Here is a 13,412-nt window from a genome sequence, read left to right on the forward strand (position 1 = left end):
ATAAAAACGAGCCAATTTATCCTTGGACATATGAGCCCTGTGCACTACTTTAAACTGTATCAATGAATGTTTAGCACATATAGAGGAAAAATTAACTAATTGAAGAATTTTATCCCAATTCTCAATAGGGATAGTAAAGTTAAATTCTCTTTCCCAATCATTTTTATTCTTATAAAAGGCCTCTGAACGTATTTTCATAATTATATTGTAAACATTTGATATTACAACTTTCTGAAAAGGATTTAGTTCTAACAATTTCTCCAAAATACCCGAAGAATCAAGATTTGGAAAGGTAGGAAGTACAGTGTTTAAGGAATTCCTAATCTGTAATTATCTAAAAAAATGAGATCTGGGCAAATTATATTTATTAGATAATTGTTCAAAAGACATAAAACAATTATCCAAAAATAGATCAGAAAATCATAGTATTCCTATAGTCTTCCAAGCTGAATAAGCTTGGTCCATAATAGAAGGATGAGAAAAGAAATTGGATACAATAAGAATAGTTAAAACAAATTGATTCAATCCAAAAAATTTCCAAAATTGAAACCATATACGTAAAGTGTGTTTGACTATTGGATTGTCAATTCGTTTATGCAATTTAGAAAGAGCAAAGGGAAGAGAAGTCCCTAAAATAGAACCCAATGAAAATCCTTGTACAGATTTAGTTTCCAGGTTCACCCAATGAGGGCTAGGAGATAAATCCCAATCCTTTAACCAACATTTCAAATATCGAATATTAATTGCCCAATAATAAAATCTAAAATTAGGCAATGCCAATCCACCTTCCTTCCTTGCCTTCTGTAAATATCTTTTACCTCATCTAGGATTTTTGTTCTGCCATATATATGAGGAAATTTTTGAATCAACATTGTCAAAAAAGGATTTCGGAATAAAAATTGGTACCGCTTGAAATATATATAAGAACTTTTGTAAAATAATCATCTTAATAGCATTAATCCGACCTGTCAGAGATATAGACAATGGTGACCATTTAGTGAACAAACATTTAATCTGATCAATTAAGGGTAAAAAATTAACCTTGAATAACTCCTTATGATTTTTTGTAATTTTAATCCCTAAGTATATAAAAAAGTCATTAACTAATTTAAAAGGTAAATTTCCATAAATTGGAACCTGTCTATTTAAGGGAAACAATTCACTCTTATTAAGATTCAATTTATACCCGGAAAAATTACTAAACTGAGCCAACAATGATATAACTTCAGGAATGGATTTCTCAGGATCAGAAAAATATAATAACAAGTCATCTGCATATAATGATAACTTAAGTATATCCATCCCACGAGTAATGCCAAAAATGTTAGGTGATTCTCTAATAGCAATTGCCAAAGGTTCTAAAGCAATATCAAATAATAATGGACTAAGAGGACAGCCTTGCCTGGTACCCCGAAATAAAAAACCGAGGCTACTGGAGTATGATGTATCAATTTAATCCAGGATATAAATGTTGGACTAAAATTAAACTTCTCAAGCACGTAAATAAATATGGCCATTCAACTCTATCAAATGCTTTCTCCACATCTAATAAAATGACATATTCTGAGGTGCTGCGTGAAGGAGTATAAACAATATTCAATAATCTCCTAATATTGAAAAAAGAATAGCGATTTTTAATAAAACCAGTTTGATCCTCTGAGATAATTTGAGGTAATACCTTCTCCAGCCTGGTCGCCAGTAACTTGGAAAAGATCTTGGAATCTACATTCAATAAGGATATTGGTCTGTAGGATGCACAATCAGTAGAGTCTTTATCTTTTTTCAATATTAAAGAAATGGAAGCTCTATAAAAAGATTGTGGCAATTTACCTAGTTTAATTGCTTCTTCAAAAACCTTGCATAACCAAGGAGAAAGAGTAAAGGAAAAACACTTTAAAAATTCCACTGTATACCCATCTGGACCTGGTGCTTTTCCAGAATTCATAGAGGAAATAACACCTTTAATTTCTGCATCCGTAATAGGAGTTTCTAATATTAAAAGTTCTTCTGATGATAATTTTGGAAGATTCAATTTCCCAAGAAAATCATGCATGGTATTATGATCATGAGGAAATTCAGAATGATACAGGGAGGTATCAAAATCTTGAAAAGATTTTTTTATCTCATCATGGTTAACTGTCAGTTCACCATTCTGTTGACAAATCTTAATAATTTGACATTTAACCGAAGCATTTTTCAATTGGTTAGCTGACAGTTTACCTGATTTATCACTATGTATATAAAAATCATTTCTGGTTTTCATTAACTGATTTTCAATTGAAGATGTAAGTAATAAACTGTGTTCCATTTGAAGCTCAACCCTTTGTTTGTAAAGCTCCTTACTAGGAGCAATCGAATATTTCTTGTCAATTTCTTTAATCTTATCAACCAATAAAAGTGTTTCCTTCTTAATACTTTTTCTCAAACCAACAGAATAGGAGATAATCTGACCACGTATATATGCCTTAAAAGTGTCCCAAAGTATTCCGGAGGAAATTTCATCCGTGGAATTAGTTGAAAAGAAGAAATCAATCTGCTCCTTCATAAATTTAATGAAATCCGGATCTTGCAGTAAGGTAGAATCAAATCGCCATTGCTTAGTACTAGAAGCTGTATCCATTAATTTAATAAAAAGTTTCATTGCTTGATCAGAGATGGCTATAATGTCATAATTACAACCAGTTACAGATGGAATAAAACGAGAGTCAATAAAAAATAGTCAATTCTCGAGTAAGAATGATAAACATGTGAGAAAAATGAAAACTCTTTGACCTCAGGATGCAGAAATCTCCAAATATCGAAAATTCCATTAACAGTCAAAAAAGAATTGATGTAAGTGGCAGACTTCTTTGGTAGTCTGAATGGATATAGATCTATCCAGCAAAGGATTTAAACAACAGTTGAAGTCACCACCCATTATTAACATATATTCATTTAGATTAGGTAGAGAAGTAAATAAAGACTTTAATAAAAATATTGAAAAAGAAAGATTTATTAATTTTCACATGGAAGAATACAGAGTACATGAGGATTATATATTATGAATCAAAAAAAGGATAAAATAGTGCCGAATACGTTGTATTTAAATCATACTTGCAATCGCAGTACCCTATATTCATAATCAAATGTGTACATTAATTAAATTGTAATTTGAATTGTAATAATTTTATTATAAAAAAAATAATCTAAACCCACTACCAAAGCTGAAGCTATTTGGTAAAGAAAGAAAGACGGAAAAAAATCCTTATCACATAGTGATTTATATTATTAGCCAACAGGGCCACATGTCCAAAGACAAGCTATCTTGTTTTTATCCAGATATATCTCCCTATTGTGACAGATGTAACAATGGAGAGGCTTCACTAATCCATATATTTTGGACATGTCCGAGTCTTGAAAAATACTGGAAGGAAGTATTCCAAACTTTTTCTGTACTTTTTAAAGTAAGTTTTAAGCTTAACCCTTTGACTGCCTTGTTTGGTATTGTTGGAGAAAAAGGCATAACTTTGGAGACATCTGATTTGCATATATTGGCTTTTATTTCTCTTATAGCTAGGAGGGCTGTGTTGCTTAAATGGAAGGATGTTGCTCCGCCTCCTCACACTCAATGGTTACGTGATGTTATGCCATGCTTAAATTTAGAGAAGATACGTTGTTCAATTTCTGATTCTAACCAAGACTTTCAAACATTGTGGGGGCCATTCTTGAACTATTTTCAAAACCTTTGATTTGGTGTTAAACTTCATCAGTATCTCACTCACCCAGCATGTGGTCTTGTTGCAGGGTCCGACAGCCGCGGGCAGGTGGGGTCAGGAGACCAGATACAGCTCGGCCTCTTCGTGGACCGACCGGCGCTCTACCAGATGTTCCAGGAGGAAGGTAAGGTCCTGGGTTGGTGATCTGTATCCGGCTGGAGGGGTGGGGGGTGGGGTGCGTGACTCCCACAGTCCGGTGAGATGCAATCCATGAACGGGTAGTTCAATGTCTGCTCACAAATCGGATGGTCGAAGGGAAGAAGCTGTTCCTGAAACATTGAGTGTGTGTCTTCCGGCTTCTGCACGTCCTCCTTGAGATAGTAATGAGAAGAGGGTATGTCCTGTATGGTGAGGGTCCTTAATGATGGAAGCCTCTTTTTGAGGCTTTGCCTTTTGAAGATGTCCTCGATATGGGAGGCTTGTGCCCAGAGGTTCTGCAGAAGCTGGAAATCCAGAGAAACACACACACAATATTGAAGGAGCCCAACAGGTCAGGCAGCCTCTATGGAGGTGAATAAATGGTCAACGATTCAGGCTGAGACCCTTCATCAGGATGGGAAAGGAAGGGGAAAGAAGCCAGAATGAGAAGGCAGGGATTCTGCCCCCTTCCCGGATGAAAGGTTGTGCCAGTGATGTTGCCCCACCTCCAGGAAGAAGACTGGCCTCCTACCTTGTCTATATACCCCTTATGATCTTCATCTCAACAGCACAGTACAGACCCTTCAGCCCACAATGAAGTGCTGACCCTTTAACCTATTCTGAGATCAAGCTTACCCTTCCCTCCCACGTAACCCTCCGTTTTTCCATCAATCATGTGCCTAGGTGGCTTTTAAATGCTCCTACTGCATTTGCCTCTACCACCACCCAATAGCACCCACCACTCTCTGTTAAAAAATTTGCCTCACTGTACTTTCCATCAACCATCTTAAAATTATAACCTCTTCTATTGGTGGCTCTACCATCACCCCGGTGTAAAAAAAATAAATAAAAACCCACCTCTGACATCCCTCTACCTCCCCAACACTTTCCTCCAATTAACTTAAAATTACACGCTATCATGTTAGCCATTTCCACCCTGGGGAGAAGTTTCTGTCTGGCTGTCCACTCGATCTCTGCCTCTCGTCATCTTGTGCACCTCTTTCAAGTCACCTCGCATCCTCCTCACTCCAAAGAGAAAAGCCCAAGCTCGCCCAGTCTCTCAAAAAACACAAAGTAACACTGTACGGTTTGTCCATCAGGAATTACTGCTGTCATTTCTCAGCAGCCAGCCTCTGCTTTCTGTTCAACAGCTAAGAACCACGTTGAGGCTGGTCACCCCGAGATGCGTTATCAACTGCTGCTGTGGAAAGGCGACGTGAAGGGAGCCCTGGAGATGGCCATTGAGAGGGGGGAGCTGAATGACACCTTGGTCGCCGTAGCACCCATGGGTGAGTTTCTTTCCGGACACCTTCCTCTCCAAAACCTGCTGATGTTTACTGACACAAATATTTCCTTCAAAAAAATAAAATGCACTCGGAGTCTGTGGTGGGATTTGAACTCAGACCATGCAGTCTTGCATTGCTGCTGCCAGTACACTCTCTTTTCCTTGTGAGCTGAGGCAGATTCCTCCTTTGTCCTTGTTCTTTAACCATTTTTGTTTGGGAGGGACGTAACCAACCTGTATTATTCCCGCCATGGGAATGCATACGGGACAGTGTGGCGGGAACTTCAGCCGAAGTGTCTCCAACCGAAGGGCTTGGGAGAGTGTGGCGGGAGCTCTTCTCTGTCTATTCTGTACAGTAAACAGAAACAAGATATTTTAACGTGCTACAATCCCAAATAAGTCAGTATAAATGACCATAATAATCAAATGCCAATGAAACTAAATTATTCTCATTCTGTCCCATGTTGTCCCTGACCAGGAGCATGTGATGAGTTTTACTCCATATCTAACCCCATCTTGTTCGTGACCAGGAGTGTGTGATGGAACAGTGTGCTGGGAGCTTCATTCTGTCTAATCTGTGCTGTCCCTAACCTGGGAGTGTGTGATGTGATGAGACGGTGTAGAGGAAATTTCACTCAGTGTGTAAGAGAAAAAACGAGAACGAAAGAACGAACAGTGTGGCAGGAGCTTCACTCTGTATTTAGCACATGCCGTCCCTGACCTTGGAGTGTGTGATATGGATTTGTGTGTGGAAGGTCATGTTTGACAAATCTTATTGAATTTTTTGAAGAGGTTATGAGGAAAGTTGACGAGGGTAGAGCAGTGGATGTTGTCTATATGGACTTAAGTAAGGCCTTTGACAAGGTTCCGCACGGAAGGTTCAATCGTTAGGTATTAATATTGAAGTAGTAAAATGGATTCAACAGTGGCTGGATGGGAGATGCCAGAAAGTAGTAGTGGATAACTGTTTGTCAGGTTGGAGGCCAGTGACTAGTGGTGTGCCTCTGGGATCTGTACTGGGTCCAATGTTGTTTGTAATATACATAAATGATCTGGATGATGGGGTGGTAAATTGGATTAGTAAGTATGCAGATGATACTAAGGTAGGTGGCATTGTGGATAATGAAGTAGGTTTTCAAAGCTTGCAGAGAGTTTTAGGCCAGTTAGAAGAGTGAGCTAAATGATGGGAGATGGAGTTTAATGCTGATAAGTGTTAAGGTGCTACATTTTGGTAGGAATAATCCAAATTGGACATACATGGTAAATGGTAAGGCATTGAAGAATGCAGTAGAACTGAGTGATCTAGGAATAATGGTGCATAGTTCCCTGAAGGTAGAATCTCATGTGGATAGGGTGGTGAAGAGAGCTTTTGGTACGCTGGCCTTTATAAATCAGAGCATTGAGTATAGGAGTTGGGATGTAATGTTGAAATTGTACAAGGCATTGGTAAGGCCGAATTTGGAGTATTGTGTACAATTCTGGTCACCAAATTATAGGAAAGATGTCAACAAAATAGAGAGAGTACAGAAAAGATTTACTAGAATGTTACCTGGGTTTCAGCACCTAAGTTACAGGGAAAGGCTGAACAAGTTAGGTCTCTATTCTTTGGAGCGTAGAAGGTTAAGGGGGGACTTGATAGAGGTATTTAAAATTATGAGGGGGATAGATAGAGTTGACGTGGATAGGCTTTTTCCATTGAGAGTAGGGGAGATTCAAACAAGAGTTTGAGGGTTTGAGAGTTTGACATGAGTTGAGGGTTAAGGGGCAAAAGTTTAAGTGTAATACGAGGGGGAATTTCTTTACACAGAGAGTGGTAGCTGTGTGGAACGAGTTTCCAGTAGAAGTGGTAGAGGCAGGTTCAGTATTGTCATTTAAAGTAAAATTGGATAGGTATATGGACAGGAAAGGAATGGAGGGTTATGGGCTGAGTGCAGGTCAGTGGGACTAGGTGAGAGTAAGTGTTCAGCATGGACTAGAAGGGCTGAGATGGCCGGTTTCTGTGCTGTAATTGTTATATGAGTTTAGCTCCATATCTAACTCGGTGTGCTGTGTATGTGTGTATTGGTGCCACAGTGTGCCTGAAATGGATGACACCTCTCGCTGGGAGGGTGCGGGGGAGATCTCTCTGGAAGGGGTTTCATCCAGATGCTGCTGTTGGATTACAGCTGGCTACGCGGTGTGGGTGCGGACAGTTGAAGCATTTGTCAGACAGCTGTGTCACCAGGAGCATTTCACCAAGGCAGCCACCCTCCTGCTCTCCATTCACCGCGTGTACGAGGCAGTCCAGCTGTTGAAGGATCACCAGATGTTCCGGTAGGAGTTACCATGCTACTGACTCTTGGATCGCGATGGTGGGGGGTGGGGGGGGGGTCTAATACTGATCTGGATTGGCAGAGGAATACAAAACCCAACACTATCGTGTGAGGCCATTCAGCCCCCAATACCCTGCTTTCCCCCACTGCCCCAGGCTTTCCCAGGAGGGGGATAAAGTAAGAAGCTGGGAATTGATAGGTGGAAGAGTTGATAATGGGCTGAAGAAGAAGGAATCTGATTGGAGAAGAGAGTGGACCATAGGAGAAAGAGAAGGGGGAGGGACACCAAAGGGAGGTGATGAACAGGTGAGAAGTGAGAGGGGAACCAGAATGGGGAATGGAAAACAAGAATGGGTTTGGGGGAGGCGGGGGGGAGAGAAATCACCAGAAGTTTGAGAAATTGATGTTCATGCTATCAGATTGGAGGCTACCCAGACAGATTACAAGCAGAATTAGGCCATTTGGCCCATTGAGTCAGCTCCACCATTGCATTGTGGCTGATTTGGCCCCAATCTCCTGCCTTCTCCCCATAAACACTGATGCCCTGACCAATCAAGAACCTATCAACCTCTGCTTTAAATATTATATACACAATGACCTGGCCTCCACAGCTATCGGTGGGAATGAATTCCATAAATTCACCATGCTCTGGCTAAAGAAATTCCTCATCTCTGTTCAAAGGGATGACCTTCTATTCAAAGTTGTACCCTCTGGTCCTTGCCCCCCCCCCCCAACTCCTCCACCCACATGATAAGAAACATCCTCTCCACGCCTTTCAATATTCAAAATCCCCCCCCCCTCATCCTTCTAAACTCCATTGAGTGCAGGCCCAGAGCCATTAAACTTTCCAAAAATTAGTCAAGGGTGTTGACCATACCACCATTCTATGAAGTCCTCTGTCTTCCTTTCCATCTCCGGCTCCCCGGTGGAAGGGTGGGGTGGTTAGGGGAATGATTGCATGGGACAAACTGTGTGTGGGGACAAACAAAAGTTACTGGAGGAAACGATCATCCTCCACTTTAAATATGTCCAATGACTTGGCCTCCACAGCCATCTGTGGCAATGAGTTCCACAGATTCACCACCCTCGGCTATAGTTTGTTCTATTTTCACCGAGTACACTGTTTACTCTGCAGGATTCACATGAGCACCAAGTTTCAGCTCACCCTGGTGTCTGGGCCTGTACTCGCTGGAGGCTAGAAGAATGGGGTGGGGAAACCAATCAAATACTGAAAGGACTGGATAGAGTGGATGTGGAGAGGATGTTTCCCATGGTGGGGGGGAGTCCAGGACCAGAGGACACAGCCTCAAAACAGAGGGACGTCCATTTAGAACAGAGATGAGGAGGAATTTCTCCAGCCAGAGGATGGTGAATCTGTAGAATTCATTGCTACAGACAGCTGAGGAGCCGAAGTCACTGGGTATATTTAAGGCACAGGTTGAGAGGTTCTTGATTAGTCAGGGCATGAAGGGTTATGGGGAGAAGGGAGGAGAATGGGGTTGAGAGGGAAAATGGATCAGCTGTGATGAAATGGCGAGCCTCTCTCACTCAGTCTCGCCCATCACCTTCGAGCTTGTACTGCCTCCCCTCTCCGAACCTTCTTATTCTGGTTTCTGCCCCCTTCCCATGGCTCTGAATCCAGCTCCACCTACCTGTCCTTTCCCCAAAACCCTTAATTCCCCTGCTATGCAAAAAATTTATTGAACTGTGTCTTAAATCAGTTTAATGGGGTTACCTCCCTGGGCAAAGAATCCCACAGATTCATTCCCGTCTGGGAAAGCAGTTTCGCCTCATCTCCATCCTAAATCTGTTCTGAATCTTGAGGCTATGTCCCCCTAGTTCTAATCTCACTTACCAGTGGAAACAACTTTCCTGCCTCTATTTTATTAATCTCTTTCATAATTTTATATGTTAATTATTTTTATTTAGGGTTACAGCACAGTAATGGGCCTTTCTGGCCAACAAGCCTGTACTGCACAGTTACACCCCGGTGACAAATTAACCTAATAGTCTTTGAGCCTTGGGAGGAGACCAGAGCACCCAGAGGAAACCCACACAGACACGGGGAGAATGTATGAACTCCGTATGGACAGTGGTCGGAATTGAACCGGGGTCACTGGCTCTGTGATAGTGTTCCACTACCCTACCTCTCCACGTGAACTGATCACTGAGCACAACCTTTGGACCTATTTTCAGGGGCTTTACCACGCGTGTTCTCATTGTCTACTTATTTGTCTTGTTTGCTGTTTATCTGGATATGTATTTGCACATTGGTTGTTTGTGCGTAGTTTATCATTGATTCTATTGTGTTTCTTTGTTCTGCTGTGAATGCCCACAGGGTTGTATATGGTGACATATATGTACCTTGAAAGTAAATTTACTCTGTATTTGGAACATTTAACATATAGAACATACAACACAGTAACAGGCCCTTCAGCCCATACTGTTGTGTCAAGCCAATTAAATTTGTCATCAAATAGCCATCTAAACTAATCCCCTCTGTCTACACAATGTCCATCTCCTTCCATTTTCCTCACATTCATCTGCCCATCTAAACGTCTCTTAACTGTCTCTCATGTTTCTGCCTCTACCCCCACCCTAAGCACCCACCACTCTTTGTGTTTATAAAAAAAACACAACTTGCCCTTCACATCTCCTTTGTAATTACCCCCCCCCCCCCCCACCAGCTGAAATGCCTGAAGAAGATGCTCGCTGCCTGTTCTGTCTGTGCATCTGATACTCTCAGAAACCTCAATGGGGCCACCCCGCATCCTCCGTCACCCTGACCCCTTTCTGTAAGACCCAGCCTCCGACCGTGCTGCTTGTGTCGTGGTGTCTTTGTAATTTGATGCTGGTCTACCTGTTGAGAGATGTGAATCGTGTTTCAATAGAGAGGCCATCGCCCTCGCTAAGGCCGTTCTCCAGCCAGACGACCCTGTACTGAGGGAGCTCTACACCCACTGGGCCAGCGTCATGGAGAAAGACGGGCACTATTCCATCGCAGCGAAGTGGTAAGTGGGAGTTGGTAATTCAGCCAGCCCAAATTCCAGACCTTCGAATCCTGGCACCATTTGGAAGAATTCTCCTTATTCTCCTGGGTGCTGTTGGTGAGATCTTGCTGTTGACGCTTCAGGCTGCACTATAGTCTCTGTACCATTTGGTTGTTTTCTGATTGTCCCTCTGTTTATTATTGCATGTGTCACCACAGAACAGAAACAGGCCCTTCAGCCCATCTATTCCATGATGAAATGTTATTCTGCCAACATCCATTAACTTGGATCTGGACCACAGCCCTCCATATCCCTCCCATCCACGTACCTATCCAAACTTCTCTGGTGTTGAAATCCAACCTGCACCCAACATTTCCGCTGGCAGCTTGGTCGACATTCTCTGAGTGGAGAAGCTACTCCTCATGTTTGCTTAAATATTTTACCTTTCACCTTTAACCCATGGCCTGTAATTCTAATCTAGCTGTTCTATGTTGACAATATCTTCTGATGAAAGGTCTTCAACCTGAAATATTAACACTTGCTCTCCCTGTGGATGCTGTCGAGTGTTTCTAGCATTTAGAGTCAGAGCACTGCAGCACCAAACCAGGCCCTTCAGCCCATCTAGTCCATGCCAAACAGTTTTCCTGCCTAGTTCCATCAACCACCACTTCTGAACCACCTCCTCCAAACCCCTCTCATCCATGAACTTATCCAAACTTCTCTTAAATGTTGCAATCGAACCTGCACTCACCAGTTCCACTGGCAGCTCGCTGCACGCTCTCACCACCCTCTGAGTGAAGGAGCTCCCCCTGAAGTCCCCGTGCTGGACTTTGAGTCCAGAGATCTGAATCTGTGTGGGACTTGTGGTAAAAAGCCATTCCCTTTATCCTCTCCCTTTTGTTTCACACTTTTCCCGGAAATGATGAGAGGCCAGTGAATTAAGGCCGCTGGTAGGAATGCAGAGAGAGTTGAAAGGATGGTTGACAAGGACTCTGGGCCCAAGGGCCTGTTCCCATGGCAGCCAGTCCGGAAGGCGGCATCACCCACGGTAACCGAACCTGCTCACCGCGCCTCCCTTTTGTTCCAGCTACCTGGCAACCGAATCGCCCTACGACGCGGCAAAGGTCTTGGCGAAGAAGGGTGACGTGGCTTCTCTGCGGACAGCGGCCGAGGTGGCCTCCATCACTGGGGAGCGGGAGCTGTGCTCTCAGCTCTCCTCCAGATGCGCCCTGGACCTCCTGGCACAGAGAGACTGGCTGGGGGCTCAGGATGTTCTGCGTGGGAACGACAGTCTGCTGGTAAGTTTCAGTCCGTCCCAGCTGGGAAACGTGTCACTAGTCCTCCAAAACAAGTAATAACTTCCTCCCAAAAACACTGCGTCAGCTCCTTCCCCAGGAGAGAAGGGGGAAGGATATTTCCGACCTCAGGAGAGAAGGGGGAAGGATATTTCCGACCTGACGGGTAGGTTTTTCCACACAGAGGATTGTGGGTGCATGGAACGAGCAGCCAGAGGAAGTGGACCAGATGGGTACAGTTTCATGTTGTGGTGTTCGCTGAGTATAGCAATGAACTTGCAGACGTTTCATCGCCAGTTGAGGTGACATCCTCAGTGTGTGGTTGGTTTTCCTCTCTGTGAGCGCTGGTGTTTATATAGGCCCCAGTTTGCTTGCCTCCATCCTGATTGACTGACCTTGGAATTCTACTGTTTAGTGTTTCTTTGTCTTAGGCTTCATAGATAGTGTCTATTTCAATATGTTAGTTCATGGAGTTATCGGAAGAGATCAAAAGCTCTTAAAAGTTCTCATGCCTGCTTCGTGCTTGCGTGGGCCGGAACCTCCATGGTGTCCTCGTTAAAGTGGTGCCCTTCTCGATCTTCAAGAACTGAGGTCAGCAGCACTGGATTATGTCTCCGTACCACCAGTTTGTGTTCCCGTAAACGAGCTGAGAGTTTACGTCCTGTCTGACCAATGTAGTTCTTGTTGCAGTCTCCCCAGGTGATCCTGCACACCACATTGCGTTTGTTGATCGCCTTTACAGGTACCGTGGTTCACCGCCGTCTTAGATGGGTACAATTGCCACATTTAAAAGCAAGTTGTGGGTAGGAAAGGTCCAGTAGGATGCGGGCCAAACGCAGGGGGATGGGATAACCTGAGGAAAGCATCTTGGTTGGTATGGATGTGATAGGCCGAAAAGCCTGTTTCCCTGCTGTATGGCTTTGGCTTTGGCTCTGGGTCAAAACCATGGATCTCACTCCCTGACAGCATTGTTGGCAAACAGCAGCCTCAGCGGCTGCACTGGCTCAAGAAGGCAGCTTGGGGTCCACGTCCACAGATCCCTCAAAGTTGCCGCGCAAGTTGACAGAGTGGTTAAGAAGGCTTATCGTGTGCAGGCCTCAGAGTTCGAGAGCCCTGAGGTAATGTTGCAGTTCTATAAAACCCTGGGTAGACCACACTGGGAATATTGTGCTCAGATCTGGAGGGATGTGGAAGAGGGTGCAGAGGAGATTTACCATGTTGCTGTCTGGATTAGAGAGCTGGTCTTCTGAAGATAGGTTTAATGTGCCCTTTGGAGAGAAGGTGCTAGAGGTGTAGAAGATGGTAAGAGGCATAGTTAGTGGACAGCCAGTGACCTTTTCCCAGGGTGGAAATGGCATAATAGTAAGGTGTTTGCAGGGAGGTATAGGAGGGGATGCCAGAGGTAGGTTTTTACACAGAAAGCAGTGAGTATGGTCGTACATTAGGGACATTTAAGATGTGCTTTCTAATCCAGGGTGAACCTCCTGTGCAGGCGTTCAACTCCTGCCACTGTCTGTAAGTTCTCCCCATGGAACATGTGGGTTTCCTCTGGGTGCTCTGGTTTCCTCCCACAGTCCAAAGATGTTCCAACTGGTAGGTTAACTGGTCATTGTAAATTGTCGTGTGGTTAGGCGAGG

At 43.3% G+C, this 13,412-nt stretch overlaps 1 protein-coding gene across 1 annotated transcript in view; it reads left to right on the top strand.

Annotated features, from left to right (window-relative positions):
• The window catches only part of gemin5 (gem (nuclear organelle) associated protein 5), an 84,875-nt gene that overhangs the window by 54,472 nt on the left and 16,991 nt on the right, over positions 1-13,412 (top strand). The window contains exons 19-23 of the mRNA XM_059990660.1: positions 3,784-3,879; positions 5,045-5,182; positions 7,344-7,491; positions 10,382-10,501; positions 11,568-11,778. Coding sequence (XP_059846643.1) covers positions 3,784-3,879; positions 5,045-5,182; positions 7,344-7,491; positions 10,382-10,501; positions 11,568-11,778 — 713 coding nt within the window. The remainder of the gene's footprint in view (positions 1-3,783; positions 3,880-5,044; positions 5,183-7,343; positions 7,492-10,381; positions 10,502-11,567; positions 11,779-13,412) is intronic.

The sequence above is a fragment of the Hypanus sabinus genome, chromosome 15, assembly GCF_030144855.1.
Source record: "Hypanus sabinus isolate sHypSab1 chromosome 15, sHypSab1.hap1, whole genome shotgun sequence".
In the NCBI taxonomy this organism is placed as follows: domain Eukaryota; kingdom Metazoa; phylum Chordata; class Chondrichthyes; order Myliobatiformes; family Dasyatidae; genus Hypanus; species Hypanus sabinus.